The 20904-nt window shown below is 39.4% G+C and overlaps 1 protein-coding gene across 1 annotated transcript in view; it reads left to right on the top strand.

The window, feature by feature from the left end:
* WDR49 (WD repeat domain 49) overlaps positions 1–20904 on the top strand; it is a 175077-nt gene that overhangs the window by 42928 nt on the left and 111245 nt on the right. The window contains 2 exon segments of the mRNA XM_063620427.1: positions 10548–10715; positions 12745–12893. Coding sequence (XP_063476497.1) covers positions 10548–10715; positions 12745–12893 — 317 coding nt within the window.

The raw sequence follows: 20904 nt of genomic DNA, 5'->3' as shown, positions 1-20904 counted from the left end.
CCGCCTGCCTCAGCCTCCCAAACTGCTGGGATTACAGGTGTGAGCCACCACACCCGGCTGCTAATTGCTGCACTAATTAGTGGAACAAGTGCCAGAAAATTTAGAATACAGACTCCTCAGGGAATCTTTATAATTGATAGGGACTAAGTTGGCAGAGAAGCCAGATTTAATATCTTGCTTGTGTGTGGCTCTACTTCCCTGCATCTAAATCAGTCTTCCAGACACTATCGAGTTAGCTAGACCACGCTGCCTTTCCTGCCAGTTCTGTCACTATGTTTAAAGCAGTTGAAATCCGCTGTGAGCAGTGGCCTTGGTTTGAGGAAGGGCTCTATTTCCTACAGCTTGTTCTGTAGCATGGTAGAAGAATAAGATTCATTTGTATCATGGACATGTGCCTACTTGGCATTTTGAAAAGTAATTGGATTAATTGCATTATTATTTTTAAATATGCTTAGCAGTGCTGAATTCTTATTTTAAAGATAGAATAGATACAGTTATACTTTATTTTTTAATTTAAATTTTTTTGTGTGGATACAGAGTAGGTGTATATATTTATGTGGTACATGAGATGCTTCGATATCAGCATAAAATGTGAAATAAGTACAACCTGGGGACTGGAGTATCCATCACCTCAAGCATTTACACTTTGATTTACAAACAATCCAATTACACTCTATAAGTTATTTTAAAATATAGAATTACATCATTATTGACTATAGTCACCCTGTTGTGCTATTAAACAATAGTCTTACTCTTTTTAAGTAAATTTTTTTGTAACAATCCTCACCTCCCTACTAGGCCCTCACTACTGTTCCCAGCCTTTGGTAACTATCCTTCCACTCTCTATGTTCATGAGTTCAATTGTTTTGATATTTGGATCCTACAAATAAGTGAGAACATGCAATGTTTGTCTTTTTGTGCCTGGCTGATTTTGCTTAACACAACAAGATTTCTTCCCAATTCAGTCTTGGTGGGTTGTATGCATCTAGGAATTTTTTCATTTCTTCTTGATTTGCCAACTTATTGGCATATAGTTGCTCATAGTAGCCATTAACGATCCTCTGAATTTCTGCAGTATCAGTAGTAATGTCTCCTTTTTCATTTCTGATTTTATTTATTTGGATATGCTCTCTTTTTTTCTTAGTCTGGCTAAAGCTTTTTCCTTTTAACTTTTCCAAAAATAAACTTTTCGTTTCATTAATCTTCTGTATTTTTAAAATTTTATTTATTTCAGCTCTGATCTTTATTATTTCTTCTACTAATTGTGGGTTTGTTTTATTCTTGCTTTTCTAGTTCTTTAAGATGCATCATTGGATTGTTCATTTGAAGTATTTCCTTTTTTTTTTTTTTGATGAAGGCACTTTTAGCTATAAACTTCCCTCTCAGTACTGCTTTTACTGTATCCCATACGTGTGTAGTTTTTCTATTATCATTTGTTTCCAGTAATTTTTCAATTTCCTTCTTAATTTCTTCACTGACTCACTGGTAATTCAAGAGACTATTGTTTAATTTCTATGTATTTGTATAGTTTCCAGAATTACTCTTGTTATTAGTTTCTAGTTTTATTCATTGTGGTCAGAGAAAACACTTGATATTATTTCAATATTTTGAATGTCTTAAGATATATTTTGATACCTAACATATGGTATATCCTTGAGAATGATTCATGTGCTGAGGAAAATAATGTGTATTCTGCAGCTCTTGGATGGAATATTGTGTAAATATCTATTGGGTCCATTTGGTCCATAGTGTAGATTAAGTCCAATGTTTGTTGATTTTCTTTCCAGAAGTTCTGTCCAGTGCTGAAAGTGAGGTGTTGAGGTCTCCAGATATTATTGTATTGAGGCCTATCTCTCTCTTCAGCTCTAATAATATTTACCTTATGTACCAAATTGCTCCCATGGTAGGTGCATTTATATTTAAAGTTTTTTTATATCCTCTTGCTGAATTGACCCATTTATCATTACATGGTGATGTTCTTTGTATCTTTTTATAGTTTTTATCTTGAAATCTATTTTGTGTGATAAAAGTATAGTGACTCCTACTCTTCTTTGGTTTTCATTGGCATGGAATATCTCTTTCATCCCTTTTATCTTCTGTGTTTCAGTCTTTGTGTGCCTTTATAGGTGAAGTGTGTTTCTTGAAGATAACAGATCAATGCTTCTTGTTTTTTTGCCCATTCAGCCAGTCTATGTCTTTGATTAAAGAGTTTAATCCATTTAAATTCAATATTATTAATGGTGAGTAAAGACTTATTCCTGCCATTTTGTGATCTGTTATCTGGTTTTCTCTTCCTTCTGTCTTTCCTCCTTATGTTCCTCTAATGATAGTGATTGTCTCTGGTGATATGATTTAGTTTCTTGCTTTTTATTTTTTGTATATTCATATTTTTTTGGTTTGAGGTTACCATGAGACTTGCAAATACTATCTTATAACTCATTATTTTAAGCTGAGAACAACACTATTTGCATAAACAAACACAAAGCAAACTAATAAAAACTCTACATTTTAACTTCGTCCCTCTGCTTTTTATCTTTTTGTTGTTTCTATTTATGTCTTATTGTACTATGTCTTGAAAAGTCGTAGTTATTAGTATTGATTGGTTCATCATTTAGTCTTTCTATTTCAGATAAGAGTAGTTTACACAGCACAGTTACAGTGCTATGATATTCTGTGGTTTTCTGTGCACTTACTATTACCAGTGAGTTTTGTACCTTCAGATGACTATTCATTGCCCATTAATGTCCTTTTCTTTCTGATTAAAGTATTCTTAGCATTTCAGATCTCAGACCAGATCTGGGAAAATTCTCTGGATTACTAGCCAGAGACTCTTGTTCTCTCCCTTACTGTCTGAAACATTCAAAGTCTTTCTGTCTGTTCTGAGCCACCTAAAGCTGGGGGTGGAGTGACACAAGCACCTCAGTGGCCACCACTACTACGACTGTGCTGGGTGAGACCTGAAGCCAGCACAGTGCTGGGTCTCACTCAAGACCTGCTTTAACCACTACCTGGCTACTACCTATGTTCACTCAAGGCCCTGGGGCTCTGCAATCAGCCAATGGCAAATCCAGCCAGGCCTGTGTCTTTGCCTTTAGGGCAGCAAGGTCCCCCAGCCCCTGGGTGGGTCCCAAAATGCCATCTACAAGTCAGGGACTAGAGTCAAAAACTTTAGAAGTCTACCTGGTGTTCCCTTATTACAGCTGAGCTGGCACTCAAACAACAAGATGCAGTTCTTCCCACTCTTTACTCCTTTTTCCAAAGGCAGAGAAGCCTCACCCTGTAGCCACTGCTACCCTAGGCCAAAAAGAGTACTTCCAGACTACTGTTGATGTTCCATAATGGCCCACTGTTTCTTAAGTCAGCTTGTCGTCAGTGCTGCCTGACCTGGGACTTACCCTTCAGGGCAGTGGACTCCTCTCTGGACAAGGGCAGGTCAGAAATTCCATCCAAGAGTCAAGTCTTGGAATTGGGGACCCTAAGAGCCTGCTTGGGTACTCTACACCCCTGTGGCCATGCTGGTACCTAAGGTACAAGACAAAGTCCCCTTTACTTTTCCCTCTGCTTTTCTCAAGCAGGAAGAGTTTTTCCCCATAGCCTCCACAGCTAGTAATGTGCCGAGTCTCACCTGAAGCCAGCAAGTCTCAGAGGCTCATCCAAGGCCCTCGATGTAATACCTGGGTATTGCATCAGGGCACAAGGGCTCTTCAGTTAGCAGGTGATGAATGCTGCCAGGAATGGCTCCTTTCCTTCAAGGTAGCGGGTTCCCTTCTGGCCCAGGTTGTGTAGAAATGTTATCTAGGATTGAGGGCCTGGGACAGGGGCCTCACAACTCTGACCAATGCTGTCTCCTGCTGTGGCTGAGGTGGTATCCTAGAGGCAAGGCAAAGCCCTCCCCACTCTTCCCTCTCCTCTCCTCAAGTGAAAGGAAGGCACCTCTTTTGGAGCCGTGAGCTGTGCAGTCTGGGGTTAGAGGAGGGTGATGCCAGCCCTCCCTTGGCTGCCCCAGCTGGTGTCTCAGTATGTCATGTGCCCCCTCAGTCCATGTCTCTGGGCCTAGTTCCACACAAGGACTCACCTATGAGTTGCAGTCTTTATGGCCTAGAGCCTTATGGCATTTCAAGTTTATTTGGAGACAAACAGTGCTGTAGCTCTCAGTGGTGAGGTTTACTGGAGCTCAAGTTCAGACCCCTGGGCTGGGTGATTCCCCTCTGCTAAGGTTCCCTCTGTGGGCAGGCATCAGTTGAGTCTGGTCCAGGTTTCCTTTCTGCTCTACCAGGACAGCACAGAGTTCAATACTACACAATTGCTGTGCTCTGTCTCCCCCAGTTCCCAGAGAAGCTCTCAGCACCACGCAGCTGCTGCTAGGGGTGGGGAAGGGTGGGCGTTGGTGATTCAGGACTGTTTTTTTTTTCTATCTCTTCAGTGCTTCTTTCAGCGATATGAACTGAAAACCAGGTACAATGAGGGCTCACCTAATTTTTGTTTTTTATAAAAGTGTTTTTTTTATGTGTAGATTGTTAACTTGGTGTCCTTGCAGGGGTAGAGGGGAGAATTGGTGGAGACTTCTTTCCTACCCTGCCACAATGTCTATCAGTTGGCAAATGTTACAGAGTGCCTTATTTTATCTTACTCTAAGTGCACTTAATAGCATTACTTACTTAGTTTTTAGGTATCGCTTTTCACTTTCAAATCACTTTCCCACATTAACTAATTGCTGTTACACAGGGTCATTTTGACAGCACACATGAGGACAAAGATCGATGGCAGGGTCCCTTAATGTCTTTTTTTATGACTATGTGGCAAGAGAATGAAAGAGTTGAAAGTTAGCATCTTAATGGATAAATATAATCCAGTTGTTTTTTTCTCTATAATGTTATATAAAAGTAATTTAAAAATATTTTCCTCTACCAATTCCAAAACTTACTGAGAATACTAACAAGAAATCATTTATTTTACCAGCTAATCCTATTCCTTAGCTTGATATTTTTAAAACTTTTCCATCATAACCTATCATTTCCTTACCTCAATTCAAGAAATGAGAAAAACATTTTTATTTATCAGATAATTTGATTTTAAGGAAATGGCTTTTCTCTCACCTTTTACCCAGGCATTCTCAGGAACTCTGGCATTCTACAGTTTAATCAGAAACAAGTTATATCTTGGTTTGGACATTAAGTGTGAATTGTTGAGCCTCCAATATGTAGCACTGCAGGCCCATAAATGTCGTTTTGTAACCTGCAGATTTAAATCTTAAAGCAATACTTCGGATGCCAGAGCAGCATACACTTCTTTCTATGTCTTTCTTTATAACCCGAAAACTAAAGATGATAGTTGGATATAATGGGGAAACACATGACGAAGTAATTTTCTGGGTAGGAATATTTTATTTTGATTGTATTGTAATTATATTAGGGGATTTCCATGCACTTGAAGATATAATTATAGTATTATGTTGTATAGTTTACATCTTATAATACTGCTTTACTGAGTGTCAGGTTATAATAACCCTTTTTTGTAAACAAAGAGAATATTTTCAGTGAGGCTGCTTCCTGAATGAGAATCATTGCCATCAGATTTTATACTATTGGAACTTCTAGTACAGTAGTAGTACTATTGCAGCAGGTAATCATGTGACTTTATGTTCCTGAAATTAATTGCTCTCTAATAAAACTTAAAGGATTCTCCTTTATAGGAACGAATTACTTCCCAGATCCTTGCCTTTCTTTCACTTCTTCCCGTCCTCCCTTCTTTCTTTTTTTCCTCCCTCCCTCCCTCCCTTTTATCCTTTCTTCCTTCCTTTTATTAAGAAGAAAAGAGAGAAAAGGATGAGAGAAAGCAAGGAGGACATAGAAATACTGTACCCGTGGGGATCAGAGGCAATAGAAAAGTGAAGTGATCAGGAAAGGGAAGACTCAAGATAAATTAGGGGCTTGGTTTGGGATTGAGGGTATGGGGACAGAAAGGTAGTTGGTAATAGGAAGAACCCCAGATCTGGACCTGTGATACACATTGCAGTGAGGCTTAGTAGAAAAGATGGAGGCAATAGCACAGGAAAGGAGAGTTGACAGCTAAACAGGACTGGGTTCAATCTCATCTCCACCTCCAATTAGCTTCATGCCCTTGAGCAAGCTGGCTTTCAGATTGCTATCTTCTCATTAGGAAACTTGGAATAATTTACCCACTAAAGATTATTATAGGGTGAGAGCACCCAGGGTGGTGCTTGTACATAGGAGGGATTCAATAAACAATCCTAATAATTATTTAAAGTAGTCTTAGGTCAAAGAGAAATTCCATATGGGGGATAAGCAAGAAATGTACTGTTGGGGCTCAGAAAGTGATACCCCAAAATGAAAACCTTGGAAGCAGCCTCAGGAGCAAAGTCTGTCTCTGACCTTCTCCTACCCAACTGTCTCTCCTGCTTATTCTTTCCTGAGCCAGGTCATAGAAGCTAGAACTCCTTTTCCCCAAAGGTAGACGTAAAGTCTAAAAATATTATTCTAACATTCCCCTACTTTTAGTGTAACACCTGACCATAAAGGAATGGAATGACATCCCTCGTTCTAGAGTGGTCCTACCCCATACCTAGGAGAAAGGAATGCTATACAGAGAAGCCAAGAAGAATCTGAGCAGACAAGACTTGCTGGGTTTTCCACTCAGTCTATTTTCATTAGCTCATATTCCTTTTTTCCAATCATATTTTTATATGGCCTTCCCTGTGTCGTAGAACCTAAGTATAAAAATGGACAGTGTCTTGTATATCTTTGGGTCTTCATTCTGAAGGTTCCTGTGTCATGTAAATCTATGATCAAATGAATTTTTTGTGCTTTTCTCTTGTTAACCTGTCTTTGGTTATAGGGGTATTGGCCATGACCCTTATGATGAGGAGGAAAGGGGTCACTGTCCTCTCTGCCCTTATAACACAATCCAGGTAAATTCTAGGCAGAGTGGAGAAACAGACCATTTTAGCCTTTGGCAGCACTTTTGTGTTTCATGACACACTTCCCAGTGAATTATTCTGTGAGCCAGCTCTGTGAGCCAGCTCTACTCTGGTCCCGTTTCTGAACATCTCCTTTGTATCCTGTTCTCTCCTTATTTTCCTCTTAGAAATTATGTTCTGCTATTAGCAGTATGCCAGTATCAAGGGACAGTTACACTCATTTACATTAAAGAAGTAGAAGCTTAAAAAAGAAGCCTAAAATGAGTATTGACTAACACAAAGGATGTACATCATTAGTAATAGAAGTTTTAAGAACCTCTTGAGGAAGCAGGTGAAGAATAATTTCTCACTCCAAAATTACCTGTAGCTGGAGGTTTATCACCTAAGTTCCTCAGATCTATTATGGTTGGGCTTTATGAGTATAGTGAGAAGGTTCTCAAAATCATGATATTTTATACAGTTTTGTGTGCATGCATATCTTTCTGATGGAGACGGTCTGTAGTTTTCATCAGATTCCCAAAGGGGTGTTTGACCTCCCAAATTTTAAGAACTATGTATTAACATACTCTCTAGAGTATAAGATAATGGCAATACTTGCACTCTAGTGCTTTGCTACTTCGTGTGGTTCTCAGAGAGCATCAGGAGCAACACCTGTATGAGAATGTGAGAAATGCAGAATCTCAGGTTTACGTTGAATGAGAATCTGCATTTTCACATGGTGATTTGTGTGAATGTAAAAACTTGAGAAGCCACGTTCCAGTAGTCAAGAGATCAGGCCCTGTATTCTGAATTTGTACTCTGGCTCTGCCGAATACTAGTGTCCTAAGCTTCGATTTATAATATTGCATATCATGACACCAAACTTAAGAGTTAATCTCAGAACTTCAGATCTGAGTTTGACAATTACTTGCTGACTTTGGCAAATCACTGAAACTGTGTGGATGAATCCCTATTTCTTTACCTATGTGATATAGAAGTAGATTAGCTCTTTTTCAGCTCTCAATTTACCTTTTGTTTTCCACAAGGTGATTTGTCATGGCCTCTCATCTATTGAAATGCTTTTTGTCAACGTTCAACAAATGTCTCTTAAACCCTGAAAGTCACACTGATTTCTTTCTTCTTTGAAATTCTATTATACATTTTGTAACATTCAATTTATCACTTTATGATGTGCTAAAATTGTCTCTAATTGTTTGATTTACATGTTTTTTCTCTCAAGTTTGGGGCCATATAATTGAAGTCCAGACTGTGTCTATTTCTTTTCTTATATCTTTATCGTAGCGCAGAACACAGTAGATGCCCAATAAATCTTTGAGGATTGAATGCCATGTTTTGAGAGACCATATCTGTAAATGACACACTGAATAGCCTCAACGTCATTAATTTAGTTATAAATTGGTTGTGTTAAGCCATTTATTTCCTAGGGAGATAGTTATGAAATTTTCTAAATCAAGCTATTTACATATCAATATAAGCCCTTGAATTAATAAATCCTAGTTACCTTTAGAAACAGCCGAATTGAATAGATCAGAGGAAAAGGAGTGCATTGAGCTATTTTCCTGCTTCTCAGAACTTTCTTGCCTTTAATAATTGTTTGGAAATGTATAAATACCTGTGTATGTGTGTGTGTATATGTATATATACACATATTACAAATATATGTGCATATATGTATTCCATATGTATATGTATACACACATACACACACACACATGCACACACACACAAAGCAAATTAAGTTATTATACCAAAATAGTAAAACTAGATACTGTTTTTAACTCCTGAATGAGGGATGCTCTTTTTATGAAGCAGAAATTTATTCTTACAGTTCTGGAGGCTGGGAGTCAAAAATTAAGGTACCATCAGATTTGCTGTCTGATGGGGACCTACTTTGTGCTTCCTAGGTGGTGCCTTCCACCTGTGCCCTCACATAGTGGAAGGGGCAAACAAGCTTCCTTGGACCTCCTTTGTAAGGGCATTCGTCCCATTCTTGAAGGTTCTACTCTCCTGACCTAATTACCTTTCAAAATCTCTGCCTCCTTGTATCATCACCTTGTGGGTGAGGGTTTCAATATATGAATTAGGCAGTTGTGGGGTGGGGAGGAGGCCAGAAATACAAACATTCAGACCATAGCAGTGCCCGTTAAGAACTGTGAAGGGTTTAAACTTTTGTTATTTTCAAGTTAGCTATTAACAAGTTAGCTTGCCCTTTCCAGCATAATGAGCAATACAAATATTGTGATGCTTACTTGGAGAGAGAAATGTTAAACATCTTACAATGACAGAGGACATAATACTTCCATGTCAGAGAGAAAAAAAGACTATTATTCTCAGGAGAGCAAGCAGCATAAATATCATCACATTTATTTCAGTTCCCCTGGCCATCAAGTCCACAGAGGCAATGCAGATGGGCCCAGTGCACATGCACTGTATTCCATTACAGTAAAGGAACCCCAAACTTAGGGAATCTGAATCGTTTATGTTGGACAGAAGGCATGCCTAACTTTTGCTCCAGAGAAAGACATTATCTTTACTATTCTGGGCAAAGGGAGACACTATCTCTACATTCTATGGCTGTTTGCTGTGCAAACAAAACTCTTTGAAAAGATAATCCTGAACAAAGGGCAGTGAGTTCTTAGCTTCACAAGAAGTGCAGAAATGCTAGCAATCCATTGAGAATTGACTCCCCAGAATATGTTACCTATGATTCTACATAATAAATTGATCACAAATATTTCTGAGCCATTCTACTAAAAAAACTTCTGTTAAGCTTTATAAAGCAACAACATCCCTCTTTGTGTGGGGCAGGAATTTGATCTTGAGGTCAAACCAGAAATCCTCCAACTGTGGGACACAAATAATTGAGCACAATGACAAAGAGAACTTCTGCCTAACCACAGAGGGCATGGTGGTTTCAAGTCGATCAAAGAGCAGCTATGGCTATTCATTGGCCTTCTGGAGCCTGTGGATCTGAGAGTAATGGCAAGGTTATGACAAAAGGTAGTAGGATCTTTATCCTTGCTTGGAAAGTGTGAATTTGCTCCACAATGTCTGGCACTGGCTCATCAGGAATGCAGGAAGAGCCTCTTTGACCTGAGCCTGTAGCTGTGTTTGTGAATCTTGGCAAAGGAGTTGAGTCCTGGCCATTGCACTCTCCAACATTTTAGATCAGTCAAAATTTAAATAAACCATTGTTTAGGCATGAGCTGGACCTTTGGGGAGCAGCAGATGGTTGATAAGCTCCTGTTTGTTTGCCCCAGACCCAGGAGGAGGAACATAGGAATTTGGCCAATTACTCATCTTACAGCTTCAGAACCCCATATGATTATTGTGATTAACATTGTTTCGTGTCATGTGTTCCAATTTTTAAAAATTCAAGGTATCCCTAGATTGGGGGAAAAGTCAGCATGTAGAATTTCCTGTAACTTCTCAATGGAATTCTTTTGTGGGAGGTGGGAGAAGGGGTTTGTGAGGTGTTTTTTAAGTGTTAGTTTTTATCATCATAGTTTGAGTTTAATTTTTAACTTTCCATATTAAAACAGCTCCATTTTACTAATATCTTGCGAAGAATCAACTAATGATTGTTTTTCTCTTTTTAATTTTTTATCAGTTACTTACAATGCATCTTTAGATGCTATCATTTCCAGTACAACCAGCAATACAAATAGTGTGGTGCTGGCTTGGAGAGAGAAATCAAGAAAGCATCTTAATATGACATCCTTCAACATTGCCCAGGGCATTCATGCTTTTGATTATCACTCTCGGCTCAATTTAATTGGTAGGTAAAATAAATCATGATAACTATGAGGGCCTCATAAATAGTCTGGGATGCATATCTGTATGCATGGAGCCTTCTCCACCTTGTTGCTTTATTGCTAGAGAGACCATCTTGAGCAGCTCACATGTTATTGCCTGAGAATATCTGATAATGATGCCTTATGATGTGCAGTGTATATGAACTACATTGGGGTAACAATATGAGAAAGTGCTCAATGCTTTAATGAGTCTTTTTTATTACAATTGGTGAAGGGTGTAAAATGATATAGAGAAGGAAGACAGTTTGTGCAGCATCTGCCATTCTGCCATCTTCCTAACACCACCAAATGCTCCACCCAAACAAATGCATATTTTCATTGCTACTACTACAGCTACCACTACCAGTGCATGCACACACATACACACACACAAACACACACACACATCCATACACAAGAGAACTGCAAAATGTAGACTGTTTTTCAATTACCTTTCAGAATACAATCTCTAATGATTTTTGAAAATGTTCAGATTATCCTAGGTTTGTTTACTAGAAGGGAGTTCTTTTGATGTATAAAAAGTATATTTTAGCTGAGGATATATAAATTTTCTCAGGCATTGACTATTTAAATTAAAAATTTAGGCATTCTGAAAGCTGATAATTCGATATATGATATTTGTTCAAATATTATAAAAATGAAGTATAAATGTATTATTGAAAAATTAATAGGGTAGTTACAGAGCATACACATGGTCTACAGAATGGGTCATATTAACTCACATTCAATAATTGTCATTCATATGAAGATTATTAATATTAGCTAAGGAGCTGTGTCCATAAAATTCCCAAAATAATACCTAACAATCACAGTAACAGATACCTTGAATATGAATTCATGAATATGCCAACATCAAATCTTCAAGGAGTACTGTAGATTTATTAGAGAAGGATAGAGGAATTGGTGACTTATTTTGGCAAGGACTCAAATAGAAACTATTTAATTTATTGATTGGTTAATCATTTCGATCTCTGTATAATAATAATTACTTTGTACCTGCTATAGTGCTGGAAAAATTAAGGATGATTAAGTTCAGCTCCATGACTGGCCCTAAACTAGGAAGCAACAAAGTATTGTGTTGTATTGAATAGATACAACATTTCCTGCTCTTGAAGAGCTCCCTAAATATAACTGATATATATCTTATTCCATTAATAAAGCAGGTCAAAACTATATTTGTGCTGCTTGTTTGCTTGCACATACAGTCGTGCATTGCTTAATGATGGAGATAGAAAGGCATCATTAGGTGATTTTCCATTGTGTGAACATCATAGAGTGTACTTACACAAAGAGATGGTGTAGCCTACTACACACCTAAGCTATATGCTATAGCCTATTTCTCCTAGGCTACAAACTTCTATAGCATGAGACTTACTAAATACTATAGGCAATTGTAACACAATGGTATTTGTGTATCTAAACATATAAAAGGTACAGTAAAAATACCATATTACAGTCTCATGGGACCATATTTGTATATGCTGTATGTTGTTGGCTGAAATGTTATGAAATGCATGACTGTACTTGATTATTTGATAATTTGTCTTTTTATACTTTTTAATTAATTTGTGAACTTTCAGCATTGTTTTCTTTCTTTCTTACTCCTGGGATAACTTTAACACTGCCTACATTTCTAGGCTAAGCTGGCTGGAGAGGGGAAATATCAGGGTTAGGAAGAAGGATTCTGTCCCCTCCTGGTTAGGCTGTTGGTTGGTTTTTAAATGGGACTATATGTTTTCTTTCACCTCATACATAGCCTTTTCCCCTTTACAAATTTTTTCTTCCCTACTCCCTCCATTTCAACTATTTCTATTGACAGAACTCATGCCCTATTAGCCTGGTCTTGTTAGACAATGGCAAAACAGGGTGCATTAGTCAACCTACAGTTGACATTTATCAAGCTACAGTTATATGGTAAACTCATTTCACAAAGAAAATGCTGTGGGCTATTCATGCTATTAAAAACATTTTTTTCTTTCTAATTCTGATTAGCAACTGCTGGCATTAACAATAAAGTTTGCCTTTGGAATCCCTATGTTGTCTCCAAACCAGTGGGTGTCCTTTGGGGCCACTCAGCCAGTGTAATAGCCGTCCAATTCTTTGTGGAAAGAAAACAACTTTTCAGCTTCTCCAAGGATAAAGTAAGTAACATTGCGCTTTTAATTGATTTAGTTTTGCTTCCCCGGTTCCTACCCAAATCAACTTTGGGATCTGAATTTCTCTGAGAGATCGTGTCAGTTTTTAAAATATACTGGCTAGCTACTTATGTTTTTGGAATTCTATATTTGGAAAAGGTGTTTGTTGATGGTTACTTAACAGTAGTCCTAGACAACTGGGCAAAGTATTTCATTAAATTTTTTCAAATCATGTACTCAGGGATTTAATCTTTATTGGGCTCTCAATATGTCGCACCTTGACAGCTTCCAATGTTCTCACAAATTCAATAGAAGAAACAGAAAATGAAATGGTGCTTTGATAAGATAAAGGCCAGGCATAGGCAATTAGATATTATTGCTTTGATATTGAAGAGACTCAGTTAATTAGAAATTGAAGTTAATCTGAAGAACATCAAGCACATTAAGAACCTTTTAATTAAATGTATCAGTTCATTTCTGTTTTATGATATTGATGGGATATTTTAAATATGGTGGAAAAAAAACATGGCACCAGAGCCATAGAGTCCAAGTTGAAGCCTCACAACACTATTTATTACTTATATCCACTTAGGCAAATTTCTTCATCTCTAAGAGTCTTGACGTTTGTTCCTTGGTAAAGCTTCAATCTTACTTAATGCCCAACTTAAAGATCCAGTTAACATGATAGATTTCAAGACAGTTGGTTATGAAGAGGAGGGTGCATATAAAGCGTATTGATGATAGTCTTTGAGACTCTTTGAGTGAATATAAATTTTTGTTGTATGCTAAAATATATGCAAATATAAATTACATAGAAATTCATCTTCAACTCCTTAGCCACACCCCATAAATTCTACCAAAAATTCTACCAAAATTAACCACCGTAAATTCTACCAAACTTACTTATTTTACTGTATTACCTAGCATGTAAAGTTTTTCTTGAACTTCAACAATCAGCTGCCAATTTCTGTTGATTTTACCATCAAAATATGTTTATCAGTTTCACCTCTCCCTCTCAGCTGTTACTGCTGTAATTCAAAATCTTATCTTCTTTTCCTCAAAATACTGCAAAGGTTTTCTAATATATCTCTCTATTTTCAGACTGATCTGACTCTACTCTGCCCTCCATTCTGCTAATTTGCAAGTAGCTTGCAGAAAAATTCTTCAGTCTTTCATCTCTGCCCTCTATTTAAATATGAACTCTAAAATTCTTAAACTTTTTTTTAATTATTATTATACTTTAGGTTTTAGGGTACATGTGCACAATGTGCAGGTTTGTTACATATGTATCCATGTGCCATGTTGGTTTGCTGCACCCATTAACTCGTCATTTAGCATTAGGTATATCTCCTAATGCTGTCCCTCCCCCCTCCCCCCACCCCACAACAGTGCCCGGAGTGTGATGTTCCTCTTCCTGTGTCCATGAGTTCTCATTGTTCAATTCCCGCTTATGAGTGAGAACATGCGGTGCTTGGTTTTTTAACTTTTATACAAAGCTCCCCCCATCTACTAGCCCCACTTCACTTCCCGCTTTTCTCTTTCAAATTCATTTAATGCTCCAGTCATATCAAATTATTATCTTTTCTCACCATGCAGTTTCATGGCTTTGCAACATGCTCTTCCTTCTGCCTTCAATTCCCTGTCTTGTATTAATTGGCAGATGCCTATTTATCCTCCACATTTTAGACTTTTTGAAGTCTCTTCTGCAGATGTAGGTGTTTCTTTCTGTGTGCTCCTGTTGCATTTGTGTGTCTCTCATTACAGCATGTATCCTACTGTACTGATATTGTTAATTTGCTTTCTTAAGACGCATCAGTATTGAAAATGTAAAATAGGGATGGAGCAAGATCATGGAATAGAAGGCCCCACCAATGGTCTCCCCCAATAGGAACACCACATTTAACAACTATCTGCACACACAGAAAAACACCTTCATAAGAACCAAAAAAATCAGGTGAGCACTCACAGTATCTGGTTTTAACTGAAAGGATCACCAAAGAGGGTAGGAAATACAGTCTCCAATTACCAATGCCACCCCTTCTTTTTTCCCACCACAGTGTCTGTGTGGCATGGACCACAAGGACTGCAACTCCTAGGTGAGTTGTAGTGCCTGAGATGGGCTGAAAGCCAGTAGACTTGGGGGGAAGGGTGGGGGGATGTGACTTACTGAGACACCAGCCAGGGCAGCTAAAGGAGTGCTTGTACCACGACTCCCCCAACCCCAGGCAGCACAATTCACAACTTCAAAAGAGACCCCTTCCTTCCACTTGAGGAGAGGAAAGTAATGAGTAAAGAGGACTTTTTTCTTGCACCTTGGATACCAGCACAGCCACAATAAGATAGGTCCCTGGTCAGAATTGTGAAGTGCCCTCCTTCCAGGCCCTAGCTCCCAGATAACATTTCTAGATATATCCTGGGCCAGAAGGGAACCCGCTACCGTAAGGAAAGGACCGAGTCCTGGAAGGACCCATCACTTGTTGACTAAAGAGTCCTTGAGCTCTAAATAACCAGCAACGATACCCAGATAGTACACCATGGAACTTGGTGTTGACTTCACCTGAGATGTTTTGACTTCAGGTGAGACATGGAATATTACTATCTGTGGTGGCTACAGTGAGACACTTCTATTTGAGAAAAGCAGAAGTAAAGTAAAGGTGATTTCCTTGAGCTCTAAATAACCAGCAGGGATACCCAGATAGTACACTGTGGAACTTGGGTAAGACTGAGATATGTTGACTTCAGGTGAGACATGGAATATTACTATCTGTGGTGGCTACAGTGAGACACTTCTATTTGAGAAAAGCAGAAGTTAAGTAAAGGTGATTTTTTTTTTTCTAGCACCTTAGGTACCAGATCAACCATAGTGAGATAGAGCACCAAGCGCGTCCATGATTCTAGGCGTTTGCCCTTGGACAGCATTTCTTGACATGCCCTGAGCCATAGGGGAGCCCACTGCCCTGAAGGGTGAGTCTCAGGCTTGGCTGACTTCACCACAAGCTGACTGAAGAACCTTAATCCTTAAGTGAACAATGGCAGTAGTGTAGCAGTTCTCCCCATGGGACAGTGGTGGTGGTGGTCATGAAGTGAGGCTCCTCTGCCTGTGAAAACGGGAGGGAAGAGTGGGAAGAACTGAATTCTGTGGTTTGCATGCCAGTTCAGTCATAGTAAAATAGAACACCGAGTAGATTTCTAAGGTTTTTGACTACAGCCCTGGTTCTGGACAGCATCTCTGGACCTGCCTGGTACCTGAGGGAACTAACTGCCTGGAAGGGAAGGACACAAGGCTATCTGCTTAACCACCTGCTAACCATAGAGCCCCAGAGCCTTGGGAAAACATAGGTGGTAGCCAGGTAGTGGTTACAGCAGGCCTTAGGCAAGACCCAGTGCTGTGCTGGCTTCATATCTGACCCAGCACAGTCTCAGTGGTGATGGCCACATAAGTGCCTGTATCATTCGACCGTCAGCCCCAAGTGGCTCAGAATAGAGAGAGAGAGAGACTCTATTTGTTTGGTAGAAAGTAAGATGAGAGAACAAGAGCCTGTCTAGTAATCTGGACACTTCTGGATTTTATCCAAGATTCCAAACTGGGACCTTTATGAGTCTGCAAGAACTACAGCATTACTGGGTTTGGGGTGCTCCCTAATGAAGATACAGCTATATCACAACACTCAAATCCTTTCAAATATCTGGAAAGCCTCTCAAAAAATGTATTAGTCCATTTTCACACTGCTACAAAGAACTACAAGACTGGGTAATTTATAAAGAAAAGAAGTTTAATTGATTCATGTTTCCACATGGCTGGGGAGCCCTCAGGAAGCTTACGATCATGATGGAAGGTGAAGGGGAAACAAGGCACATCTTTCATGGCAGCAGGAGAAAGATAGTGGGGTAGGGGAACCACCATACACTTTTAAACAATAAGATCTCATGAGAACTCACTTACTATCATGAAAACAGCATGAGGAAACTGCCCCAATGATCGTATCACCTCCCTACCTCAACACATGGGGATTACAATTTGAGATGAGACTTGGGTGGGGACACAGAGCCAAATCACGTCATTCCACCCTGGCCCCTCCCAAATCTTATGTCCTTCTCACAATTCTTTATTCTTTTCTTTTTTTTTTGAGATGGAGTCTTGCTCTGTCACCCAGGCTGGAGTGCAGTGGTGTGATCTTGGCTCACTTCAACCTCTGCCTCCCAGGTTCAAGCAATTCTCCTACCTCAGTCTCCAGAGTAGCTGGGACTAGAGGCACCTGCCACCATGCCCAGCTAATTCTTTGTATTTTTAGTAAAGACAGGGTTCACTGTGTTAGCCAAGATGGTCTCGATCTCCTGACCTCATGATCTGCCCACCTCAGCCTCCCAAAGTGCTGGGATTACAGGCGTGAGCCACTGTCCCCAGCCCAACCTTCTCACATTTCAAAACACAATCATGCCTTTCCAATGGTCCCCCAAAGTCTTAACTCATTCCAATATTAACCCAAAAGCCTAAGTCCAAAGTCTTATCTGAGACAAGGCAAGTCCCTTCTGTCTATGAACCTGCAAAAGCTAAAGCAATTTAGTTCTTTCCAAGATACAATGGAGAAACAGGCATTGAGTAAATGTTATCATTCCAAAAGGGAGAAATTGGCCACAACGAAGGGGTTACAAGCCTCATGCAAGTCCAAAACCCAGCAAGACAGTCACTGAACCTTAAAGTTCCAAAATTTCCTTTTACTCCATGTCTCATATACAGGGCATACTAAAGCAAGGGGTGGACTCCCTGGCCTTGAGCAGATTTGCTCCTGTGGCTCTGCAGGGTATAGTCCTTGTGGCTGCTTTTACAAGCTGGTGTTGAGTGTGTGTGGCTTTTTCAGGTGCACGACGCAAGCTGTCAGTGGATCCGCCCTTCTGGGGTCTAGAGGATGGTGGCCCTCTTCTCACAGATCCACTAGTCAGTGCCCCAGGGGGTCTCTCTGTGGGAGCTCCAACCCCACATTTCCCCTCTGAACTGCCTTAGTGGAGGCTTTTCATGAAGGCTCCCTGCAGCCAACTTCTGCCTGGACATCCAGGCATTTTTGTACATCCTCTGAAATCTAGGCAGAGGCTTCTAAAGTTCAACTCTTGTCTTCTGTGCACCCACAGGCTCAGCACCATGTGGAAGCTGCCAATGCTTGGAGCTTGCGCCCTTTGAAGTCACAGCCCTAGCTGTACCTTTGCCCCTTTTAGCCAAGGCTGGAGCTGGAGCAGCTGGGATGCAGGGTACCATTCCCTGAGGCTGCACAGAGGCAGCAGGACCCTGGGCCAGGCCCATGAAACCATTTTTCCCTCCTAGGCCTTTGGGCTTGTGAGAAGATCTCTGAAATGCTCTGGAGACATTTTCCCCATTGTCTTGGCTATGAACATTTGGCTCCTTGTTACTTATGTAAATTTCTGCAGCCAGCTTGAATTTTTCCCTAAAAAATGGGTTTTGCTTTTCTACCATATGATTAGGTTGCAAATTTTCCAAACTTTTATGTTCTGCTTCCCTTTAAACATAATTTCCAACTTCAGACCATCCCTTTGGGAATGAATATGACTGTATGCTTTCAGAAAAAGCCAGGTCACATCTTGAATGCTTTACTGCTTTGAAGTGTCTTCTGCCAGATACCCTAAATCATCTCTCTCAAGTTCAAAGTTCTACAGATCTCTAGGGCAGGGGCAAAATGCCACCAGTCTCTTTGGTAAAGAATAGGAAGAGTGACCTTTGTTCCAGTTCCCAATAAGGTCCTCATCTCCATCTGAGACCACCTCAGCATGAGCTTCATTGTCCATATCACTATCAGCATTTTGGTCAAAACAATTTGACAAGTCTCTAAGAAGTCCCAAATGTTTCCACATCTTCCTGTCTTCTTATGAGCCCTTCAAACTTTTCCAACTTTTGCCTGTTACCCAGGTCCAATGTTGCTTCTACATTTCCAGATATCTTTATAGCAGCGCTCCACTCTCCCTGTGCCAATTTTCTGTATTAGTTTGTTCTCACATTGCTACAAGGAAGTACCTGAGACTGGGTAACTTATAAAGAAAAGAGGTTTCATTGGCTCACAGTTGCCCATGGCTGGGGAGACTTCAGGAAACTAAAATCATGGAAGAAGGTGAAGGGGAAGCAAGGCACATCTTACATGGTAGCAGGAGAGGCAGAACAAGAGAGGGGAACCACCACACACTTTTAAACCATCAGATCTTCTGACAACTCCCTCACTATCATAAGAACAGCATGGAGGAACCTCACCTATGATCCAGTCACCTACAACTAGGTCCTTCCCTCAGCACATGGGGATTACAATTTGAGATGAGATTTGGGTGGAAACACAGAGCCAACCATATCAGATAGCTACAAATAAGCCAAGACAGTGAAGACTACAATAAACATCTAACTCTTCAATGCCCAGACACCAAAGAACAGCTACTAACATCAACACCATCCAGGAAAACATGACCTCACTAAATGAACTAAATAAGGCACAATAACACATCCTGGAGAAACAGAGATATGTGACCATTCAGTTGGAGAATTCAAAATAGCTGTGTTGAGGAAACTCAAAGATATTCAAGATAACACAGAGAAGGAATTCAGAATTCTATCAGATAAATTTAGCAAGGAGATTAACATTATTAAAAAAATCAAGCAGAAATTCTAAAGTTGAAAAATGGAATTGACAAACTGAAGAATGTGTCAGTGTTTTAATAGCAGAATCAGTCAAGCAGAAGGAATTAGTGAGCTTGAAGACAGGATATTTAGAATTACAGTCAGAGGAGGCAAAAGAAAAAAGAATAAAAATGAATGAAGCACACCTACAAGATCTAGAAAACGTCTCAACAAGGCAAATCTAAGAGTTATTGGACTTAAAGTGGAGGTTGAGAGAGAAATAAGGTAGAAAGTTTATTCGAAGGGATAATAACAGAGAACTTCCTAAACCTAGCGAAACATATCAATCTCCAAATACAAGAAGGTTATAGAACACCAAGCTGATTTATCCCAAAGAATACTAACTCGAGGCATTTAATAATCAAACTCCCAAAGGTCAAGGATAAAGAAAGAATCCTAAGGGCAGCAAGAGAAAAGAAACAAATAACATAAAATAGAGCTTCAATATGTCTGGCAGCAAAATTTTCAGGGGAAATCTTACAGGCCAGGAGAGAATAGCATGACATATTTAAAGTTCTGAAGGAAAATAACTAGATCTTGCAAAAATATTCTTCAAACATGGAGAAATAAAGACCTTACCAGACAAACAAAAGCTGAAGGATTTCACCAATATGAGACCTGTCCTACAAGAAGTGCTAGAGGGAGTTTTTCAATCTGAAAGAAAGGAATGTTAATTAGCAATAAGAAATCATCTGGCCGGGAGCAGTTGCTCATGCCTGTAATCCCAGCACTTTGGGAGACCGATGTGGGCGGATCGTGAGGTCAAAAGACAGAGACCATCCTGGCCAACATGGTGAAACCCCGTCTCTACTAAAAATACAAAAATTAGCTGGGTGTGGTGGTGTGCACCTGTAGTTCCAGCTACTCGGGAGGCTGAGGCAAGAGAATCTCTTGAACCCAGGATGTGGAGGTTTCAGTGAGCTGAGATGGTGCTACTGAACTCCAGCTTGGTGACAGAGTGAGACTCCATCTCAAAAAAAAAAAAAAAAAGAAAAAGAAATCATCTAATGGTACAAAACTCAGTGGTAATAGTAAGTACACAAAAAAACCACAGAATATAACCTTGTAACTGTGCTGTGTGAGCTATTCTTATCTGAAGTAGAAAGATTAAATGATGAACTAATAAAAAATAACTACAATAACCTTTCAAGACATAGACAGTACAACAAGTTATAAATAGAAACAACAGAAAGTTAAAAAGTGGGAGGATGAAGTTAAAGTATAGGGTCTTTATTAGTTTTCTTTTTGCTTGTTGGTTTGTTTATATGAACAGTGTTAAGTTGCTATCAGTTTAAAATAACGGATGATAAGATAGTATTTTCAAGCCTCATGATAACCTCAAACCAA

The sequence above is a fragment of the Symphalangus syndactylus genome, chromosome 17 (genome assembly GCF_028878055.3).
Source record: "Symphalangus syndactylus isolate Jambi chromosome 17, NHGRI_mSymSyn1-v2.1_pri, whole genome shotgun sequence".
In the NCBI taxonomy this organism is placed as follows: domain Eukaryota; kingdom Metazoa; phylum Chordata; class Mammalia; order Primates; family Hylobatidae; genus Symphalangus; species Symphalangus syndactylus.
Note: the sequence above shows the minus strand (reverse complement) of the source record. Positions and strands in the feature narration are given on the sequence as shown.